Consider the following 21,720-nt stretch of genomic DNA (forward strand, 5'->3'; position numbering starts at 1 on the left):
GTTTCTTGCCATTTCAACCAGAAAGGACACTGTCTCAACGACCTGATTACCTGCATTCTACTCCAGAACACTTTCAAATCTGCACTTGACAGGGAATCCTCTGAACTGTCATTCATGCTAAAATTTGACACTCTACGCGGGGGGGGACTCAACAAAGACACCAACTACCTTACCCATTACAAAGATAGCTTCCCCAATTATCACCTCTAATATCATTAACTCACAGACATTTACTTTCCTCCCCCCCCCCCCCCCCCCGCATCCCCCTTCGGTTCTGAAATGTGATTTGTCCTTTTCATATGTGTTCACTTTTTTTTAATTGTATCCTTTGCTATATATGGTTGTGACTATTTTCTTCCACTATTTGATCTGAGGAAGTGGGTCTGGCCCATGAAAGCTCGTCATCTAATATACCATCTTGTTAGTCTTTAAAGTGCTACATAGTCCTGTATTTTGTTTCATCCTTAAAATAGTCGCCATATAATAAACCTTAGAAGCTGCTGGGACAGAGACCGGGATGAGATTTCTCTCACCAGCCTATAACCAGCTGCACACTGCACAGCACGACTCCTAGCCCCACAGCACTATCACAGAGTGACAGGGGGAGGATCACTGAGCAACCATGGGGCAACCAAGCAAAGTGTTCTCAGGCCTGAGGTCTATTCCTGGCTCTGCCCCTGACAAGATGGTTGATCTTGGGCAACACACTTCTATGCTGTGTGCCTCAGTTTTTCATCTGTAAAATGGGGAGAATGAGGTAAAGTTCTTTTAGATCTACTAATGGGAAAGCAGTAATATATAGGTAAGGACTTTGAATATCTAGACACAGTTGTGTAGCAAATGCAAACTCAGGTGAGAACTAAGTCTGCCTGAATGGCCACTAACTCCTTCAATAGTTTCTCTTTCTTAAAAAACAAACAAAAAAAAGCCACCCCTCAGGACAGTGATCTCCAACCTTTTCAACCACAAGATCACTTTTTCAATTTAAGTGCAATGTAAGATCTACCTCAAACCCAAACACCCTTGCCCAGGTATGCTGTCTGCCAACAGTGGGCAAAGTCAGGTGCCCCAGAGGGACAACTGGTAACCTCACGTGATCCCTCCCCTGTCACCCACCTCCAGACAAACAGAGGCTAGGGACACCATTCCTACCCATCCTGGCTAATAGCCATTGATGGACCTAACCTCCATGAATCTATCTAGCTCTTTTTTGAAAAACCACCCCTGTTGAAGTCCTGATTTTCACAACATCTTTGGGCAAGGAGTTTCACAGGTTGACTGTGCACTGAGTGAAGAAAAACTTCCTTTGGTTTATTTTAAACCTGCTACCTATTCATTTCATTTGGTGACCCCTAGTTCTTAAAAAAAACGGTCTGGTAGTACTTTATAGACTAACAAAGCATGTAGCTGTTATCATGAGCTTCAGCTGACTAGAGTGTTGGAAGTCCAGAACCCAGAATAAATAAGGGAAGGAGGGAGTGGGGGAAGGGAAAAAATTGGAGGGGTGGGGGAGAGGATATTGAGTTGATAAGTTTCAAAGGTATAGACAAGCCAGCCTGTAACAGGAAAATTAATTGTACTGTAGTGTCAAGGAAGTGGATTTCTCATGTAGATTGATTCAGGCTGAGGTTTTGTTTTGTTTCAGGCCAATTCCACAAGCCAAATACACAGAGGACTGGAACTTAACTTCATTCACAAGTTTAATTCTTATGCTAATGGTCTACATCGCGATATCGGATGGCTTGCACATTATCTACCAACCAAAGAATGAAGTTACCAATGGTTCTTGATGTCTGTGTAGAATCTGGTGTTAGTACTCTTGCTTTCTTAATGCAAACTAATGGTCCTTCTTAGTCTCTTTTATCTTTTAGTCTTTAAGGTGCTACTAGACTATTGGTTGTTTTTTAAAGTTTTTCCTGTTACAGACTGGCTCTGCTATCCCTTTGAAACATATCTACCCAGGCTATGGCTACACTGTGAGTTTTGCTGCAAGAGCCAATGCAAATGAAGCATGAATTAGCATTTTCTCACACTTCATTTTCATACTCTCGTTCGGTTTTTGTGCAAAAATAGTGAGTGTGGCCATGGCCATTTTGCGCAAAACCCCTTTCCACAAGATCCTTATGCCTCTCTGGGACAGGCATCTTCCCTCTGCTCCAACCTCACTCCCCTCAGCCCCATGATCTCACCAGCCCGCTCCCCTGCATCGCCCTATGCCCCTCACTCAGTACAACCTCTGCCCCTTCCCATCCTGCCCCTGCATCCTCCCTCACTGCCTACTTCTGCCCCCACGTCCCTGTGCCCCTAGCTGGGGTGAGGTGAGGTAGGCGGGAAGGGCAGAGTCTCTTCCCTGCCTAGATGAGCCCTTTGCCTGCAGGCTGCAGCTCTGGGTCTGGGGCAGTCAGAGCCTGGGGCTGCCCAGGACTGGCTCCAACCCAGCTGGGTGCAGAGGGGCGCTGTGGAAAGTGCTCTCCGGCCCCACACACAGCCTGTGGGGAGCAGCCTGGGCCCCGAGGCCCCATGTGTGCTGGCTGCTCAGCCCCAGCTCTTCAGAGCAGACCCAGTCCCAACCGCTCCTGAAGCAAGAAGCCTGTAGACAGGAAGTGGGGGGTTAAACCCTTAGCTCCCGTGAGCTGCATGTCCAAGGTGGGCAGGAGAGCCCCAGGGACATATGAACACCTTTCACACACCCTGAGCTAGTGCTTCAGCCTGCAGCGGTACGGCTGAGGCTGGAGTGGAAGCACGAGCTCCCAGCTGCTTGTAGGGAGCTGAGCTCCTGTCCCGTGTGCCACGGGAAATTGGCTTGTGTGCTGCTTGTGCCAGGGGTTGCCAACCTCTGGTGTAGACCCAGGTGTTTGACCCAGTTACAGAACTAGCTGTCCCCTTTGCTGGTCTCTCTGGGTATGTCTACACTTGCCCTCTAGTTCGGACTAGGGAGGCAAATGAAGCATAACAAAGTTGCTAATGAAGCGTGGGATTTAAATATCCCGTGCTTGATTAGCATATTCGCAGCTGGTCGCCATTTTAAAAAGCCGGTAGACCAAATTACCGCGCCACATGTAGACACGGTAGTCCGATTCAAAACCCCTCCCTCGATTTAATTGTTACTCCTCATTGCACGAGGAGTAACAGTTAAGTTCAGGGAAGGGTTTTCTAATGGAATACCATGTCTACACGTGGCGCGGTAATTCGGGCTACTGGCTTTTTAAAATGGAAACTGGCTGCGAATATGCTAATCAAGCGGGGGGTATTTAAATCCCGCACTGCATTAGCAACTTTGTTATGCTTCATTTGCCTCCCTAGTCCGAACTAGGGGGCAAGTGTAGACATACCCTCTATCTCCTTTGCTGGTCTCTGGCAACTCCTTCAGGAGTTAGGCCTTCTGCCTCTACCAGTTCTGTGGGTGGGGAATGCCTCAATTCTCCTACTCTTATGCCAGGTTCTAGACTACAGAGCCCCGTGTATCCACCACGCTTGCCCTGGAAGAGCCAGATATGCACTGGGATCTATCTCAGCTGGTGCCATTAGTGTGAGGCGGCTCAGAGCCACCGTTCAACCCCAGATGTACACAAATAACTGCAATAATCACAATGTGTTAATGTCACCTGAGTGGGTAGGGGTGTTTGTGTCTCTCACTAATCCCTGGCTCAATTGTCCTCACATTTGGGCCACTAACCCCACCCCAGACTCCAGCGAGTCACAGCAGTTTTCAAGACAATCCAACTATGAGTCTGGGCTTTTGAGAGTTTAGAAAAAAACATGTATTACACAGCAAACTAGAACCAGCTTTATCCAGCACAGAGCTGCTGACCGAGTATACAGTAATGAAAACAAAAATGGTGTCATCTCACAATGAACCTTCTGACTCCACTTTTACCTGGTTGAAAACATTAAAACAGCAGAACAAGCTACTGACCTGCCACCTGCAGTTCCAATAAAGCATCTTCATAAGAATCACTGGACTGGAAAAAACACTTGTACTGCCCATTGTCAGAGGGTCGGATATTGCGTATTCTCAAGGAAACTCTCCCCTCGGTGATATTGTCTTTCAAGAGCTCAGTCCTCCCTCGATATTCCGGCATCTGCTCCTCATACTGATCCTGCCCATCGCGGTACAGGTGCACAGCTACAAAGAACTGGGATCGGAACCACCTCACTTCCATGTTCACAGCGCTCATCCGGGGGGAGAGGTGGCAGGACAGGACGGCCTCCCCACCGACCACGGCACTGACTGGGTGGTCAGGGCCAGTCACGCTGAACTGTGCTGTGAAATGTTCAGTGAGAAAACACTCAGAGGGGTAGCTGTGTTACTCTGTTTCAGCACAAACTAGGAGTCCTGTGGCACCTTAAAGCCTCAGTGAAGAACCTCTGGCCTGGGGGACAAATGCAGCCCCTGCTACCCTAGATCTGGCCCCTGAGGCGTGGGTCTCCTTCCCCAGTATTGGGGAGCCCACAATGGTGTTCTAGCCTCTCCTGGGGCTGGAGCACACACAATCTGCTAGCCTGCCCCTCCCCCAGGTTCTCCTATGGGAGGGGGACGTGGGCAGGGTCTTTCTGTTTCTCAGTTGGGGGCCATGTCAGTGAGTGTTTGTTTTGGGGTTTTTTACTTTTCACTTCTGAGCAGCCCCCAACTGATTTTTTTGTGGGTCAAGGGCCCCTGATGCAAAAAAGTTTCCCTCCCCTGCCTTAAAGACACATCCAGCTTTTATACCAAAAATATTTGTTTTCTTCAGTTTCTAGAATCTGGTCTAATCCAGTGAATGCAATTCTCCTTAAGGGTGTCACGTCTCCGGAGCTGTTACCTGTCACACCCCTTATGGCTTGTCATTTGGAAAAAAGAATCCCACCTGTATGTACAGATGGTTTCTCTCTGTTATTGGCAGGCTGGGCGGAGGTGGTTTACAATACAAGGCAGGGACGGGAGACGGACCAAGCAAGAGCAACAGCAGCAAACCCAGTGAGAAGGCCGGAGCTCTTACCTGCCTCCAGCCTGTGAGCCTGCAGAGCGAGGCAGAGCGTGAGGTAGCCGGGCAGAGCAGGGCGCACTGTAGAGCGGGGTGAGAATGAGGAAACCTTCCCCGTCATTGTTGCTGGGCCTGGGGAACAGGAGAAATAACAAACCAGAGGGTGGGTGAGTGGGATGCAGTGACAGCACAATGATTGTCTGACTCTCACAGCCCTGGCCCATGGCTCAGTTGCTTCCATTAGCGCACTTCCCAGTACCCACAGACTAAGAGCAGAGGGGCCATTAGATCATCCAGTCTGCTCTGTGACATTGGCATCGCCACTGCTTTGGGGAAAGGAATTGCTTCTCTGCTCGGGACATGACGAGCACACCCGGGTGTCTGAGCTGCAGAGCTACTCGGTGTTTGGGCTGAACTCAAGACATATCCATGGAGGATCTGGAAAAGACAACTGGAAGACTCAATGACTGAGCATCAACTCCTGGAGTACGTTTCTTCCTCCATTTCTTTGCAGGCACTGCTGCGGCCACATCTGGAGTACTGCATCTAGTTCTGGGCCCTCCACTATAGAAAGAATGTGGACACCTTCAAGAGGGTCCAGTGGAGGGTGAACAAAATGATGAGGGGGCTAGACACATGACCGACAAGGAGAGGCTAAGAGATCTGGGCTTGTTAAGTCTGCAGAAGAGCAGAACCGGGGCGGGGAGGAGGGGTGGGATTAGAGAGCAGCCTTCAACTTCCTGCAGGGGAGCTTTCAAAAAGGATGGGGAGAGGCTGTTCTCAGTGGGGGCAGATGGCAGAACAAGGAGCAATGGTCTCAAGTTGTGGTGGGGGAGATCTAGGTTGGAGATTAGGAAAAATGATTTCCCTAGGCGAGTGGTGAAGCACTGGGATGGGTTCTCTTGGGAGGTGTTGGACTCTCCATCCCTAGAGATTTTTCAGTCCTAGCTTGACAAAGGCCTGGCTGGGCTGATACCATTGGGATTGGTCCTACTTTGGGCAGGCAATAGGATTTGAAGACTCCTGAGGTCTCTGCCAGCGAAAGGAGTCTAAGGCTACCTCTAGACTACATCCTCTGTCGGCAGAGAGATGTAAATGAAGCACTTCAAAAGTGCAAATGAAGCTGGGATTTAAATATCCCACACTTCATTTGCATACTCATGTTTGGCACCGTTTCGATCAAGCGCCATTTCGAAAATGAAACCACAGTTAAGACGCAGTTCTGCCGACAGCGGGGTGATTTTTCAACAGATCCTGTACTCCTCAAAAAACGAGCCTGGAACTGGAGAGCAAAGGGAGCAGGTGTCCAGTGTCTGTGTTAAAGAACTGGACTCACAGGGTATGTCTACACTACCCCCCTAGTTCGAACTAGGGTGGTTAATGTAGTCATACGGAGTTGCAAATGAAGCCTGGGATTTGAATTTCCCGGGCTTCATTTGCATAAAGCCGGCCGGTGCCATTTTTAAATGCCGGCTAGTTCGGACCCCGTGCCGCGTGGCTACACGCGGCAAGGACTAGCTAGTTCGGATTAGGCTTCCTAATCCGAACTAGCTGTACACCTCATTCCACAGGCCAGCTGTTCCACGAGGTGTACAGCTAGGACGAGGAAGCCTAATCCGAACTAGCTAGTCCGTGCCGCGTGTAGCCACGTGGCACGGGGTCCGAACTAGCTTTAAAAATGGCGCCGGCCGGCTTTATGCAAATGAAGCCCGGGAAATTCAAATCCCAGGCTTCATTTGCAACTCCGTATGACTACATTACCCCCCCTAGTTTGAACTAGGGAGGTAGTGTAGACATACCCACAGGGACATAGGAACTTACTTGGGACTGAGAGACAAAAGGAGACAGGGAGCACGTGAGCCAAGCTGGACCCCAGCAGCACAGCTCAGTGGAGCCTGAGCTCTGGCCAGCTTGAACCCTCCCTTAACATTTGCTGCTCTGTGCTGAGCTCAGGACTTTCATGTTCCATAGGCCGGGTGACAACATGTGGTGTGGTTGTGCGGCCCCTCCGCTTTCGCCTTTGCCTGTTTTGGCCTAAGTCTGGCAGCCGCACAGCCATTTTGCTATATATAGTTTTCCCAGACTCTCCTGCCCAGCGGCAATCTGTGCTGGGCATTAACAATATGAGTCGCAAGCAGTTCCCATCGCCAAGGGCAAGCGGGGGTAGGGGGACCCGGACCCGCCCTCTCTCATGGGTCCTAGCCCAGGGCCCTAAGGACAGGCACACTTAAAGTCCCGCCCGGCTGGTGGGGCTCCAGCCGAAACACACCAGCCTGCAAGCCACTAGCAAGGAAGCCCGGCCCTGGGCTGCTTTTTGCCCCTGAAAGGATGCTGGGGAGGGGTCGCTCCCTCTCCCAGCCACCGCTTCTACCTTTCTCCTCCTTCCTCTTTCACTTGCTCTCCCTCTCTCTCTCTTGTCCGTGATGCTGCTTCCTTTCCCCCCTCCTCTCATGTCCATGCCCTTTTTGTATCTCCTGCCCGACCTTCCAAGTTGACCCTTCCCTGGTGACGCGCACCCTACACACCCTTCAAGGCCTCGCCCCCTTCCCTTATGTCCTGACCAGCGTGCACCCGCCGTGGCTCAGCCTGGCATCTCCCAGCTGCACGGCGGAAGTTAGGTCCATCAATGGCTACCAGCTAAGATGGGTAGGAATGTTGTCCCTAGCCTATGTGTCAGAGGCTGGAAATGGGAGACAGGGGAGGGATCATTATGACTGCCTATTTTGTTCACTCCCTCTGGGACATCTGGTATTGGCCCCAGGCGGCAGACAGGATCATGGATTAGATCCGTGGTCACCAACTGGTCGATCGCGATCGACTGGTCGATCACGAGGCCTCAACCAGTCGATTGCGAGGCGTCCTGTCTGCCCCGCCCCCATTTCCCTCCCACCCCCGAGAAGCCCCACTACCTACCTCAAGTGAAAATGGAGGTAGTGTAGCCTTCCCGGGGATGAACAGAAGTCCCACAGCTTAGCGCCACTTCTGGCAATTCCGGAAGTAGAGCTAGCTGCTCTGCCGGGTGTACTGTGGGAGGGAGCATCGGCTTCCTGCACCGCACCGGAGGGGTGAGTCAGCCCCGGGGAAGGCACACGCGTGGGGCAGTCGGCCCCAGGGCAGGCGCGTGTGGGGTTTCCCTGCGCCGGGGGGGGGGGGGGGGGGGTCGGCCCTGGGACAGGCACGCACTGGTTTTCCTCTGGGGCGGGAATCCTGGGAGGAGGCAGATGCAGGGGACTCTCTGCCTCCACTGGCACTCCAGCCCCCACTCTCCAGCCACAGAACTCTGTCCCCACTCCCCTGTCCCCAGCTACAGATCTCTGTTCCTATTCCTGTCCCCACTGGCACTCTGCCCCCTGCTGCAGAACCCTGTCCTCTGCCCTCCCAGCACCCTGTTCCCTCTTCCCTGCCCCCAGCCACAGAACTCTGTTCCCCCACAAAATGTATAATTATAAATGCTTCATTGTAGATTTAAATAGTATGAATAAAAAACAGACCATTTATTTCAGAACTATAAACACGTGATTTTAATTGTATGTATCGCATAATTTAAAAATAAACTGTTTATCAGAGTGTGTAAGGGCTGGGGATAGCAAGTGATGGACAGAAGGAGACTAGAGAGGGCGGGGCTTCAAGAAAGTGGCCGGGCGGTGGATCTTCGCCTGTCTGGAGATTTAAAAAGTGATCTTGGGTGTAAAAAGGCTGGAGACCACTGGATTAGATGGATTTTTGGTCTGACCCAGTATGGCCATTCTTGTGTTAAAAATCAATGTGGTTGCTCAAGTATTCAATTAGGGGATAACTAACATCCCTGGCCAGAAACCCCCTGAGAGCAGCAGCAGCTCCCCTACTCCGCCCATGCCCTCCCTTGGAGTGAGCCCGGCCCTCTCCCCAGAATGCCAGGGGTCTGGTGGGCCCAGGCACCAACAAATCACGGAGCTGGGGTCAATGGGGCTTGTGCACCTGAATCCCTTGGGCGCTCTAGAAAATCTCCCGCTCGCTGTCCCCACTCGCACCCGGGCTGCTGCATCCCTCGCCCTCTGGCTCTGGAGCCGCGGGGCAGGAGCGGCTGGCGAAACACCCGCACTCTCGGCCGCGCCTCCCCCTCTCAACGGGGCTCGGGTTCCGCCTTCGAGCCCAGCACAGCGCGCCGAGGCGACCCGGCAGGGGAGAAGTTCCCAGCCCCCGCTGCGCTCCCGGCGGCAAAGCCCCGCGTGATCCCCGCAGACCCGGGGCAGCAGCAGGGCTCGGCCCGGCAGCAAAGCGGCGCGTGATCCCCGCAGCAGCAGCGCCCGGCCCGGCAGCAAAGCGCGGGGCTCGCAGGGACCCTACCTGGGGGGCGAGTCTGCGCGGCCCCGCTGCCCCCAGAGCCCCCGTCCCTAGGCAGGGCCCCCAGGCGGGGCGGCCCTTTCCCGGGACTCAGCCTCCATCCCGCCGGCGGGGGCGGCCCGACTCGAAACCGAAAGCAGCAAAGGGCGGGGCGGGGCGCTTCCCAGTCTGGCCCCGGGGCGGGGAGGAGGCAGCTCTGGGCCCGCGGGATGGGCTCCCAGGCCCGCCCGGGGGTGACACCAAGAGCCCGGCGAGACGGCGCCCCCCGCGCTCTGACTCGCTGCGCCCCCTGAACCCCGCGGCTCCGGGCTGGGGCGAGCAGAGTCCGGGCTGGCTCCGCCCCCCGCCGGCAGTTTTAGGGACCTCGTGTGAGTGTCGGTGGGACTCTGAGCAGGTGCTGGACGCAGCTGCCGGGACCAGGAGTCCGCAGGGCCCTGCCCTGTGCTGAACAGCGCTGCGCCGCGCAGCCCGGGAAGGGGAAGCCCTTGGCCCCAGCAGGCTGGATTCCTGCCAGTCTCATGAGTCTCCCAGCTCTGGCGCAGAGGAGGGGAGCGAACAGCCCAGCGGGGCCCATCCCTGCTGCTCATTGCGGCCTCTCCCACCCACTGCCCCAGCAGCACCCCTGGGACCACCACGATGGCTGGACTGGGAGGGGTTGCAGGATCGGGCCCTTCCTGGCTTTCTCATCCGTCAGGGCTCCATATTCCATACAGCAGGAGAGGGGAATCGGGAAGGGGGGTTGAGCCAGAGAAGGGGGGACTGAAGGGTGTCCAGTATTGACCCCCTTGGGCCTAGTAATGTCCCACCCCTTCACCTCACATAAAAAGTCTAGCGCTACCACCCAGCCCCCGCCACTTGGGTCAGCCTGGTGCGACTCCACCCTGTGTGATGTGGAACATGCAAGTGCATCTTTGGCCCTGGCCAGCCCCAACGTCAGCATATCCAAATTGGCCCGGGAGGCCAGCAGGAACTGTTCCCCCACTCCTTCCCCGTCCCCATCAGAGCAACCCATGCAGTTAATCAATTAAATCTTAATATTTTAGTTGTTTAACCAGTGAACCATTTAATCGCTCTTTTACATCCCCACTTGGCACCTACATTTTTGAAACAGCAATCCCCTAAGTGCCTGTGATTCTGCCTCTAGACGGGGCACTGCTGCCAGCTGCCCACTCCTTAGCACAAGCCTGAATTGAGGGCGGACAGCTGCTCCTCCGCTTGCCTTGCCTTCAGGGTCTGCGCTTACCTGCAGTCTAAAGAGAGACTCAGCCCAGCATGGGCACCTGGGGGAGGAGGAACTGTGGGGGGAGAAGCTGTGGGAGGGGCTAGGGGTTGCCAACTTCAATGGACCAGATGGACTGGACGACATTGGCTGCAACGGCATGCAGTCTGGGAGAGCTGGCAGCCCTGGGGCAGGGCAGGTGGGAGGCTCACAGGCAGCCTCAGGGCAGCAGGCAGAAAGTGCAGGTGGCAATGAGAGTTTCATGTCCGGGCTCGAGGACTCAGGAGGAGCAGGGGTGGCCGCACTGATAGCCAGAGAGAAGCAGCTTTGAAGTGTCCTGCTCTCCTAACCCCACTTCCTGCACCTTCTGGTTATGTCGGCCCCCACCTCCTCATTCCCCTGCCCCCACCAGTACACCACCTGAGTCAGCAACCCACGCAGGGCATGTGGCATGAGGCTTGAGTTTGGGGAAAAGGAAATGAAAGTCTCATGGCAAAAGAATATAAAATGCACCTGCATGATCCCTCAGCTCTGCAATAACTTGGCTGCAAGTCAAGCGCTGACCAAATGTCTGATTGACCCCCCCCAAGCTGGGCACCCAGAGGGAGGTTCAAGCCAGCAAACTCTAAGAACCTGATATCTGGAGGTGGGTACAATGGAGACCACGTTGCACTCCTCATTCAGCACCTTGGCCGCCCTTTCAGTGAGTCAGGGACACTTCAATCTGGGTCAATACCTGGGCTCTTTCTTCTTGCAAGGTTTCCCACCAGTGGTTCCCAAGTTTCATAGGTGCTTCACAGCTACACTGCATACAACAGGCCTGGCCAAGAAAAAAACTAGGATGTCTGCCTGCCTGCCTTCTTGCTTCCTCTCAGGCTATGTCTAGACTACAGGGCTACGTCTACACTGGCCCCTTTTCCGGAAGGGGCATGTAAATTTCACCTATCGTAGTAGGAATAAGAAGTAGGGTTCTTTGAAGTAGGAATAAGAGCCTCCAGAAAAGGGCGCTTTTTCCGGAGGATCGGGGCCAGTGTAGATGCTTTTTTCCGGCTTTTTTAAAAGCCGGAAAAAAGCGGCGGACATTTTTATTTAAATGCCGCGGGGATTTCCCTACTACGATAGGTGAAATTTACATGCCCCTTCCGGAAAAGGGGCCAGTGTAGACGAGCTCATAGTGTCTTGTGGAAGAAGCTTTTTTTTGGAAGAGATCTTCCAAGAAATCTTCTTGTAAAAAAGAAAGTTGACACTGCAAAAGCATAGAAAAAACAATGTGCTTTTTTAAAAGGTAATGTTCTGGCAGTCTACACTCTTTCTTGCATGTAAGCTGCGATTACTATGGATGGAGCAGCCACTAGGGCACCTGTGCTTTTTCTCTTCCCTCTTCTCCAGAAAAACTCCCTCTTCCCCATCCACACATGCCTTTTTCTGAAAGAACTCTTGTGCAAAAAGGTTTCTTCCTCACAAAATGAGGATTACCAATTGCTCAAAAAGCCCTCTGTTCTTTCAATTTACCATCAAAAGAGCATGCTTGGAGTGTGACTGTAACTCAAGTTTTATTGGAAAAATGGCTGTTTTTCTGACAAAATTCTGCAGTCTAGTTATAGCTTCACACACTTATTGAGGCTGACAGGTGTTGCCAGGTAACAGACAGTCACAGGGTGATTGACTCAGCCCCATCTATTCCCCTTGATTGAAGCTGGAGTGGTGGGAGCTTATTAATGGCTTCCCAGGCACCACTCCCCCACCACAGGCCCAGCCAAAGAGTTTGTGGGGCCTAAGGCAGCACGCTGTGGTTGGCTGAGCTTCATGGCCAAGTGGGTAGGCAGGAACTAAGCAGCAGGTAGCCCTGAATATGCAGGGAGCAAGGCAACCACTTCATTCACCTTGCCCAAAGGCCAGGCCTGTGCCCCAGCCACAATGAACTTTAAATTCTCTATATGTGTTTTATCATTTAACAATAAACCTTCAGTATTGGACACTAAGGCTACGTCTACACTGGCATGATTTTCCGGAAATGCTTATAACAGAAAAGTTTTCCGTTATAAGCATTTTTGGAAAAAGCACGTATAGATTGGCAGGATGCTTTTCCAGAAAAGCACTTTTTGCGGAAAAGCGTCCGTGGCCAATGTAGACACGCTTTTCCGCAAAAAAGCCCCGATCGACATTTTCGCGATTGGGGCTTTTTTGCGGAAAAGAAATCTGGGCTGTCTACACTGGCCCTTTTCTGGAACAGTTTTCCAGAAAAAGGACTTTTGCCCAAACGGGAGCAGCATAGTTTTTCTGGAAAAGCACTGATGATTTTACATTATATTATCAGTGCTTTTCCGGAAATTCAAGGGGCCAGTGTAGACAGCTGGCAAGTTATTCTGGAAAAGTGGCTGATTTTCCGGAATAAGTGGCCAGTGTAGACACAGCCTAAATGATTGGCTGGCAAGTAAGACCCAAATGTGCTTTGATCTGGTAACATACCTGACTCTTTGGGTCTGGAAGAACATTTTTTACATGGGAAGAGAATTTTAAAATAACTTCTCTCTTTCTAGATTTAGGTGCTGATTGGGAACCAGAGAACTGGAATGTAATATGGAGGCTTTTTCTGCATGATCATCAGTGTGGTGGACCATCAGAAGCACTGTTGGTACCTGTTGGGATCCGCTTCTCTCCCCCCCCCCCCCCGCCCCGTCTGATCAGACTGACGGGATGAGGATTTGAGCACGTCTCCTCTTCATGGGTGTGCAGGGAGCAATCAACTTGATATTGCATCATGGTTTGTCTGGTGCCTTTGGGCCTTCTTTTGTTGGAGAGATGACACTCTAGTGTTATAATACTAATAACCTAGGATTCCTGTGGCACCTTGGGGATAAGCTTTTATGAGTAAAAACCACTTTGTCAGATGCATCTGACAGTTTGTTCAGTATATACAGCAGAGGCATTGTTGGCATATGATGAGATGTACCAGGTTAGTAGATGTGTATCTGATAAAGTGGTTTTTACCCTTGAAAGCTCATGCCCAAATAAATCTGTTAGCCTTTCAGGTGCCATGGAATTCCTCATTGTTTTTGCAGATACAGACTGACACAGCTACCCCTCAGATTAATATTCTAGGAGTGTGTCTAGACTGGCAAGATTTTGTGCAAAAACTTGCCAGCTGTCTACACTGGCTGCTTGAATTTGTGCAAGAGCACTGACTTTGTAATGTACAAAATCAGTGCTTCTTGCGCAAATACTTTCCTGCTCCCACTCGGGAAAAAGCCCTCTTGCACAAGAATACTTGTGCAAGAGGGCCACTGTAGACAGGGAAGAACTGTTTTGCGCAAAAAAGCCCCGATGGCGAAAATGGCGATCGGGGCTTTCTTGCGCAAAATCTTGTCTAGACTGGCCACGGATGCTTTTGCTCAAAAGCACTTTTTGTGCAAAAGCATCTGTGCCAATCTAGACGCGCTTTTGCAGAAATACTTTTAATGGAAAAACTTTTCCATTTAAAGTATTTCTGCAAAATCATGCCAGTCTAGACGCAGCCTAGTAGTTTGCCTTTAGTGATGATTCCCTCCACACTGGGTTTACAGTCTCACAGCAAATTTTTGTTTTTATTTTCCCAATGCTAAATCACATGCAGATGTGTTAGTGTTCATTTTAGAATGTATTTGGAATATATAATTGTGTTGTATGTTCATGATTATCTGTTCATGCTTTTAATGCTCACACAGTGATTTTATGTAAAACAAAATGGAGTCGGTCACCTTAGACCCCAGGGTTCCATCTTGGGCTTTGCCCTCCCCCTCTGGAACATTCCAGGGCAGTTGGAGATCCGGTTCTAACCAGATTTTCCCACCTTGGTGAGAGTTCTGCTCCCCTCAGGTTTCCCGCCAAGAGGGCTGGGAGTGAGGCTGCTCACTGCTGCTCACAGGGTCATTTTTCCAGCTCACAGATGATTGTGATCAGCACTTAAATCTGGGCTATTGAGGTGGGAAGCTCCCACTACTTAGCAACCCATCTGAGTGGTTCTTTGGGGGAATGAGGCTATGTCTAGACTGCAGAGTTATATTGGGAAAAGATTCACAAATTGCAAACTTATATTTGCATATCTTTTTCTGCTTTTTTTTTTCCCCAGAAGAGGCTTTTCCAAAATTTGGCCCATCTACACAGGGCTAAATTTTGGAAAAAAACCTCCTCTTGTGGAACATCCCTTATTCCTCTCACTGAAAGAATGTGTCTGGAAAGAAACTGTACCAAAAAAGCAGACACATTTCTTGGATGCAGCAGAGCTTTTCTGGGATACCTCCGGAAAACTCTGCAGTCTAGTCATGGCACAAGTTAGGAACCTGCCGCCCTGCACACAACATGCATGTTTGGGAGGTGGTGGGGATTGTTATGATGCTGCTATCAGGGGTAATGGCCCTGCTGCTGGCTGCTAGGGGACTCTCTGCAGGCCTGGGGTGGCTACATAAAATAATCAGCCATTCTTTGAAGTGTCAGAAACTTGTATAGAAAGTGTCAGTTTATTACAAGGGGGAGTGTGTGTCGGGATAAAATATTTCCCTGAATCCAGCTACCTCTGGTAGCTCAGTCCCACAGTTCAGACAAAGATGAGGTGCTGTTTCTGGGTGCAAGGCTGAGCTGGACCCTAAACAAACAGACAGACAGACACCCTCCTTTCCTTCTTCCCTGCTGGGGAGCTGGGGCTGAGCTGACTCATTCAGCAAAGGAACACAAGCTCTCCGTTGACCACAACCTGTTTCTGCAGCCAAAACACTGAGCTCAACCCATGGTCTGTGGTGTCTGTTATCCTCTCTGCTCCTCACATCTACGGGGTTTCCTGCTGTGCCCCATATGTCCATCAGCTGTGCCCCATATCTCCCCCTTTCTGAACCCCAGCTGCTGCACCCACATATGTCCATTAGCCCCTCTCCTTCCCCTCCCTCGTGCCCACTCTGGTCTCCGCTCCCTTCTTCTTTTGGTCCTTGCACAAATTGAACCCTCTCCTCCCACTTCCCCTCTCTATTCCCCTTTGGTTGTGGGAGGCAGCTTGTTTTCTCAAGTGAGGGCAGGGAGAGGGCAGCAACGTCAGAGCATGTTACTGAGCATGTTCTGGTCACTGCAGCATGTTCAGTAACAGTAAAGGAGCCAATTCACATGGGAAGCAGATTCTGAGGCACTGGCATTGCCTGTAGTACCAGCCCAGATCCTCTGCTCCTCCCCCACACTTCAGCCTCCAGCCTAGAGATGAAAAATGGACACCTCCCTCCCCTTTGCAACCCTCTAGGATCCATGCTTGGGAATGGGGCACAGCGACACTTCTGCCCCTCACACAGGCATGGGGAGCTCAGACATCAAATGACCAAAACCACAAATGCGGTAACAGGAAATCTCCTCCACAGACTGTTTTTCAATATGCCTAAATATGGCTGTGAGGTTTAGAGACTGTTGATTCCAGGAAACGGAAGTGCAGGGGTTTAGATTAATCTTTGTGTCCCTCTGTAATAGCCTGACATTATTATCTCAGTTCACAGTAGTGAAAGTCACAGATCTATGTGTCATTTGTCCTTTTATTCCCTCCAGATGCTCTGCCCTATGAAGTCCAAAAGAAGAATGGGAGATCTCTGGCATCACAGAGAAAGGGTGAGGTTTCAGGGGGTGTTTAGATTTAAATTAAGAGAAAATTCCCATGGAAACACCTTCAACCTCCCAACTGGTAGCACCAGCAGAAGCCAGGGCTGGGTTCAGTATCTAGGGGTTCCTCTCCAGCCATCCAACACAGAACTGGCTTAAGCCCCTACCCAGTCACCTGGGAAATTCACACAACACTACTAGGCACCTCTGAGAGGCAACACTCTCCTTCGCAAGCACAGAGTCAGAGTGAAGAAAAGAAACATTTGATCAAAGGGCAGGGAAGTAATTTATTTGGGAGAACACCCTAAACAGATTTCAGAACCTAACCTATGAGTAAAATTCCCACTTCAGGTAGTCTGGGCAGTGTCCTTTTCCTCTCAGGTTCTTAAGTCCAGTAATGTTAATGTTCCCTCTCCATGCCCAACCCTCCTCTGCCCCCCATTGCCAGTCTCTGACCATGGCCAAAGCAGACCCAGAGTTCAGAGGGGCATCCACAGAGTTCACCTCCCATCCTGAGGGAAAGGGAGGAGGAAAAAAGGCATCTCACTCACTCTGCTGGTCACTGGCTAGCTCCCTGCTCTTTGCTGCCACTATGCTGGCTGCTCATTACAGCTCTCCGCCATTGACCTGTTGGCTCTCAGTAACCATCCACTCGCTTTTTCTGCCACTTTGTGGTGGGTTTGGCTCTTGGCCCAAAACACAGGAAGCCACAAGAAATTCCAGCATCCACTTATGCAATTTTAATTTATAAAAGAGACTCTTTATGGAACACGCTTTGAGCTTTGGCAGTGGAGCAGTGAGGAGAAACAGGCCTAGCTGGACATATAGCTACTGCGTGGAGGGCATGTAGCCGGCTAAGTCAGAGTCCTGCCTGCCCCAGCTTATTCTCACAGGGCTCTGGAAGTGAAGCATCTGTCCAGGCAAATGTATTTACACTGACAGTATCTCTCTCCTTTGCACCAGGTTAAGCACAGACCTTTTTTACCTCCCCCCAATAATTACAGACATTGGAATTAGTGTTAATGTAATTTGGGACCCAACACCAGCCAAGTGGATTACAATGAGCAAAACACAATTCTATCAGCTAAATCACTAACACCTCTAAGCAAAGCAGGGCAAACTGTACTTTCAGAGACTCACCCAAGGTTTCTCTCCCATCCCAGGTGGCTGTAATGGAAGCATTAATTCAGATCCTGCTTAGACTTAAATTTCAAAATTTTGTGCAACCAACATGTCCATGCCAGGAGCCCTCGTGAGGGCAGCAGCAGGTCCCTGTTCCACCTTGGGATGAGTCCCACCAACCCCCTGAATACCAAAGGTCTTGTGGGCCCAGGCAGGGGCAATTCACACGTGAAGGGGGAGATTTTCACAGGCCCAGAGAAGTTGGGATCAATGGGGCTTGTGCTCCTGAATCCCTTGGGTGCTTTAGAAAATCTCCTGCTCCCTGCATCACTTGCACCTGGAGCCATGGGTCAGGAGCAGATAGTGAAACACCCGCACTCCTGGCCATACCCCCCCACCAAGGACTGTTAATGTTGCTCAGTTCCCACACCCACCTGTGCCCAGCGCTGCGCAGGAACAAAGGGGAACCCAGCAGGGCAGACATTTCCAGACCTCCTGCGCACCACTACCAGTGGCAAAGTCATGCTTTATCCCTGCAGCCCCTGTGGCAGTAGCAGTGCCCTGGGCAGGACCAGTCCAGCAGCAAAGCATGGGGCTTGCAGTGACCCTGCCTGGGGGGGGCCAAGTCTGCACGGCTCTGGGCTCTCCACTGAGTCCTGCTGCCCCAGAGCCCCTGTCCCTAGGCAGAGCTGCCAGGCAGGATGGCCCATTCCTGGACTGCAGTGTCCATCCCATGAGCAGGGGCTGCCAGCCACCGGTCTGTCCTGCCCACCCCACACTCTGCAGGCCGCTAGCATAGGGCGCCACTCCCAGCCACAAAACTGAAAGTAGCTATGGGCGGGGCAGGGCACTCCTGTGCCTGGGCCCCAGTTCAAAACCTGGGCATGGCCCCAGGGCGAGACAGCGGCGGCTCTGGGCTCGTGCTCTCAGCCTCCAGGCCTGCCCAGGGGTGATACCAGGAGCCCTGCAAATAGGGTTGCCAGGTGTCCAGGTTTTAACTGAACAGTCCAGTATTTGAGCTTTTCTGATTGGGAGGAGCCTGGTCTGAGCCCAGTTTCACGAGGCATAACGGAGCGATCAACAGAGGCTTCCCTGTCGACTGTGGCGCATCTAGACCATCCCGCTGTGCTGGGACAGCTGATCCCCGGCACAGCGTGGCAGCCATTTTCATGTAAATGAAGCCACAATTATTTAAATTGCAGCTTCATTTGGGTATGTCTAGTAAACTAATCTACATGGCTCTGGCAATAGAGCCATGTAGTGTAGACATACCCAAACAGAGGAATCAGTCAGATGTCCACTCCAGGAGCTCCCTGGCACCCAGGCCTGTCCTAGCCACAAAGGGGCTGCTGGAGAGTGTGAGAAATGGTCCCAGCCTCTCCAGTGCAGAGTTTGGCCTCTCATGTGCTGAATCTCTCTCCCCAGTGATTGTGACTCTGATTCCAGATATGGCTCATCCTGTTCCTAATTATCGACAGGAGAATTTTTATTGTGATGAGATGTACAAAGTAATTATTGTTATATGTGACATTTACTGCAGTTCACAAAAATACAGAAACAAAAGAACCCCAAGAAGAAGAGTCTCTTCAGAATCCTTGTAGCATTCAGGTGATTTGGATTACAAGGACATTTTCCTCTGCTGCTAATGACACTTCTCTTTTAGCAGGAATGTGGCTATTTCTTTAAGAGAAGACTCGTTTGCTGACATGAGATCATTTGGAATGCTGACAATTTCAAGTTTCCTCTAGTACTTTCAGTTTCAAACTCCGCCATTTTCAGCTGACATTAAAAAAGGACAATTACGAGCTTGGAGCAAAAAGGATTTCTTTAAAAACTGTAAGGAAAAGCTGCAATAAAACTCTGCAGCTATTTTTCAGCTAGACACAACTGTGCAAATGGATACAATGGAATGGGCATTGGAATATAAACTGTTAATTACGAGATGAGGATTTTGGAAGGCCAGGTCATACCCTAAAGATCATTAAACTTCTCGCATCAGGTAAGTGAATCTTGATTGCTTGAAAGCCACTGAACTAAAGGACTTGCAGCATCCTTAAGAGTCACTGATTTTTTTGCAAGGACTGTTAATAATACAAAGATTAGGTAATCTCATGAGAATTTCTTTTACTTTTTACATTACATGTACATACAAAATACATTTCCAATCACTTTCCTAGCTCTCTAACACCATTTTTACACCACTTTGACTTAACAAGAATGGCTGTTGTTATTGTGTTTTATTCAGGAGCACATGGTGAAGGCAAAGGAAGATTTGTAACAAAATAACTTCCTGTGTTTACCTGAAAGAAACATACAGCTGCAAACTCAGCCACCAGTATTAGAGCTAGATCCCCATGCAGATCCAAAATGTATCTGCATCCTCATCTGCGTCTGTAAAATCCAGCAGTGGATATCCCCATCTACATGCACAGATACCCATGGATATAAAGCGGAAGTTTGCAAATTTGCAAAGTTCTAGATAAAAAATGTGTATCCGCACCTGTATATGTATCTGCAAAAATAAGACACAGATAGCCACATCCACACCAGTGGAGCCACATCCACACCCATGGATGGAGACACTTGCTGCTATAAAGTGAATATGCATGGATTTGCTTGGCTCTTATTATAGTTTGCTGCCTATTGCCACTGTGTTTCTTGCTTTTTCCTGGGGTGGAGGTGGGTGCAGCAAATCCTCTTCTTCTAATAACCTCAAGGGGAAGAAAAGTCTAGTAACATATAGAATAAAACAGAAAAGTGCCTGCTTCACTCATTATAAAATCCATGGGAATAAAGGATGCGCCTGTAGTGAAGGGACTGTTTTCCGTGTGCTGTTGAATAGGGATGGACTCACTCAGCTTGGGTCACTCAGCTTGGGGCATAAACTTCAAAGTGTTTAGACAAGGAGGACGTGTCTACATGCTTAACTTGGTGTGGGGTTGTATGTGTCTGTGTGCACTGACTGGCCACAGCTGTTGAGTGAGCCATTTATTAAATAGAGATTGGCACAAAAGGAGTTGGACATTGTCAGGGCCTTCAGGAAAATGGTGCTCTGGGTGAAGTTCTATTTTGGTGCTTCCTGACCCTGTCCCCAAAAACATCAACTCTGAACCTCAGAGACTCCCTGGGCTCCTCCCATCACCTCGGTCCCAGCTGTCTCCCCTAAGTGCGGAATTTAAAATAGGTACCAGAGCTCAATTTCAACATTTCAGGAGGAGTAATGGTAGTTCGAACTAGGAAGCCTAGTTCGAACTACCTAGTTCGTGCCCCGTGTAGCCGCGCTGCACGGGGTTCGAACCAGCGGGGTTTTAAAAATGGCGGCTCCCCGCTTATGCAAATGAAGCCCAGGAAATTCAACTCCTGGGCTTCATTTGCAAGTGCGGTATGCCTACATTACCCTCCTAGTTCGAACTAGGAGGGTAGTGTAGACATACCCTAGGAGTGTTTTGCATATTATAATTCAGCTGACAGGAGCATTGTAGTTAATCTCTCTCTATATACATAAAAAGACTTCCTCTGGGATGACAGTGATGTCATCACATCATTCTGCATCACCAGGAGCCTTTACCACATGAAGTGGGGGGCTGCAGTGGCTCCGTTAGGGTTGCCAGGTGGCAGGGAGGTGGGGCATGACCGGCGCTGGGAGCAATGTCTTGGGGAAGAGGGGAAACCCCGTCACTGCTCCTGAGCACTAGTCAAGCAGGTGGTGGAACTGCAGCTGGTCTCACTTTGATGGGACTGTGCATGGGACCAGGGGCGGCCCGTGAGCCTAGGTGAGCTGGGCAGCTGCCTAGGGCGGCGTTGGCCCAGGCGCCCAATGATGACCCTGCCTAGGGCGCCAGCTACTGCAGCAGGCCTCGGGCCGCTCCTGCATGGGACAGGAAGTACCCTGGGATCTGCACATGCCCAATCACTCCCGCTCCCCCCAGCCCGGCCAGCCGTGCCCCGCCTGACCTGCTCCCCCCCCCCAAACAGCTCTGTTTCCCACCGGCCAACCCCGCTCCCCTGATCCTCCCTCCAAACAGCTCTGCTTCCCACTGGCCATCCCAATCTCCCACAGCCAGCCCTACTGCCTCTGACCCTCTCAACCATCTCTGCTTCCCGCTCATGTTAGCCTGTGGCCGGGGTAATGAGTGGTCTGTGAGTCCTATCATACCCGAGTCTTTAACTGTTAGGACAGAGTCCCCTTGTGGCGGGCAGCCAGGGAGGCTGATGGGTGCCCCAAAGATACACCCAAGTCTTTAACTGCTAGGACAAAGTCTCTTCGCAGCGGGCAGGTAGGGAGGCTGACAGGTGCCCCAAGAATCTGCCCCGTGGAGGTGGCATGACTCAATCCAAGCCTCGGTGATAGTTATTGTCATTCTTCCAGAACTTGAGGTGGTCCACACCCCCTTTCATTTCTAAGTTTGGAGAACGTGTGTCTGTGTTCCAAGGCTGGGGTGTTTAATTACAACGGTGTCCCCAGAAGCATATTTGGAGTCCTTC

At 51.0% G+C, this 21,720-nt stretch overlaps 1 protein-coding gene and 1 pseudogene across 2 annotated transcripts in view; one reads left to right on the forward strand and one right to left on the reverse strand.

Moving 5' to 3' along the window:
• The window catches only part of LOC102451427 (butyrophilin subfamily 1 member A1-like), a 43,747-nt gene extending 34,335 nt beyond the window's left edge, over positions 1–9,412 (reverse strand). The window contains exons 1-3 of the mRNA XM_089771104.1: positions 9,291–9,412; positions 4,980–5,096; positions 3,917–4,264 (exon numbers count right to left, since the gene is read on the reverse strand). Of these exons, the coding sequence (XP_089627230.1) occupies positions 3,917–4,264; positions 4,980–5,085 (454 nt within the window). The 5' untranslated portion in view covers positions 5,086–5,096; positions 9,291–9,412. The remainder of the gene's footprint in view (positions 1–3,916; positions 4,265–4,979; positions 5,097–9,290) is intronic.
• Positions 9,413–18,947: 9,535 nt separating this feature from the next.
• Positions 18,948–21,720, forward strand: part of LOC149522839 (butyrophilin subfamily 1 member A1-like) — a 62,693-nt pseudogene continuing 59,920 nt past the window's right edge. The window contains exon 1 of the transcript XR_016347269.1: positions 18,948–19,234. The product of XR_016347269.1 is annotated as a butyrophilin subfamily 1 member A1-like (transcript). The remainder of the gene's footprint in view (positions 19,235–21,720) is intronic.

Source organism: Pelodiscus sinensis, chromosome 19, assembly GCF_052426305.1.
Source record: "Pelodiscus sinensis isolate ZL-2025 chromosome 19, ASM5242630v1, whole genome shotgun sequence".
NCBI lineage: Eukaryota > Metazoa > Chordata > Testudines > Trionychidae > Pelodiscus > Pelodiscus sinensis.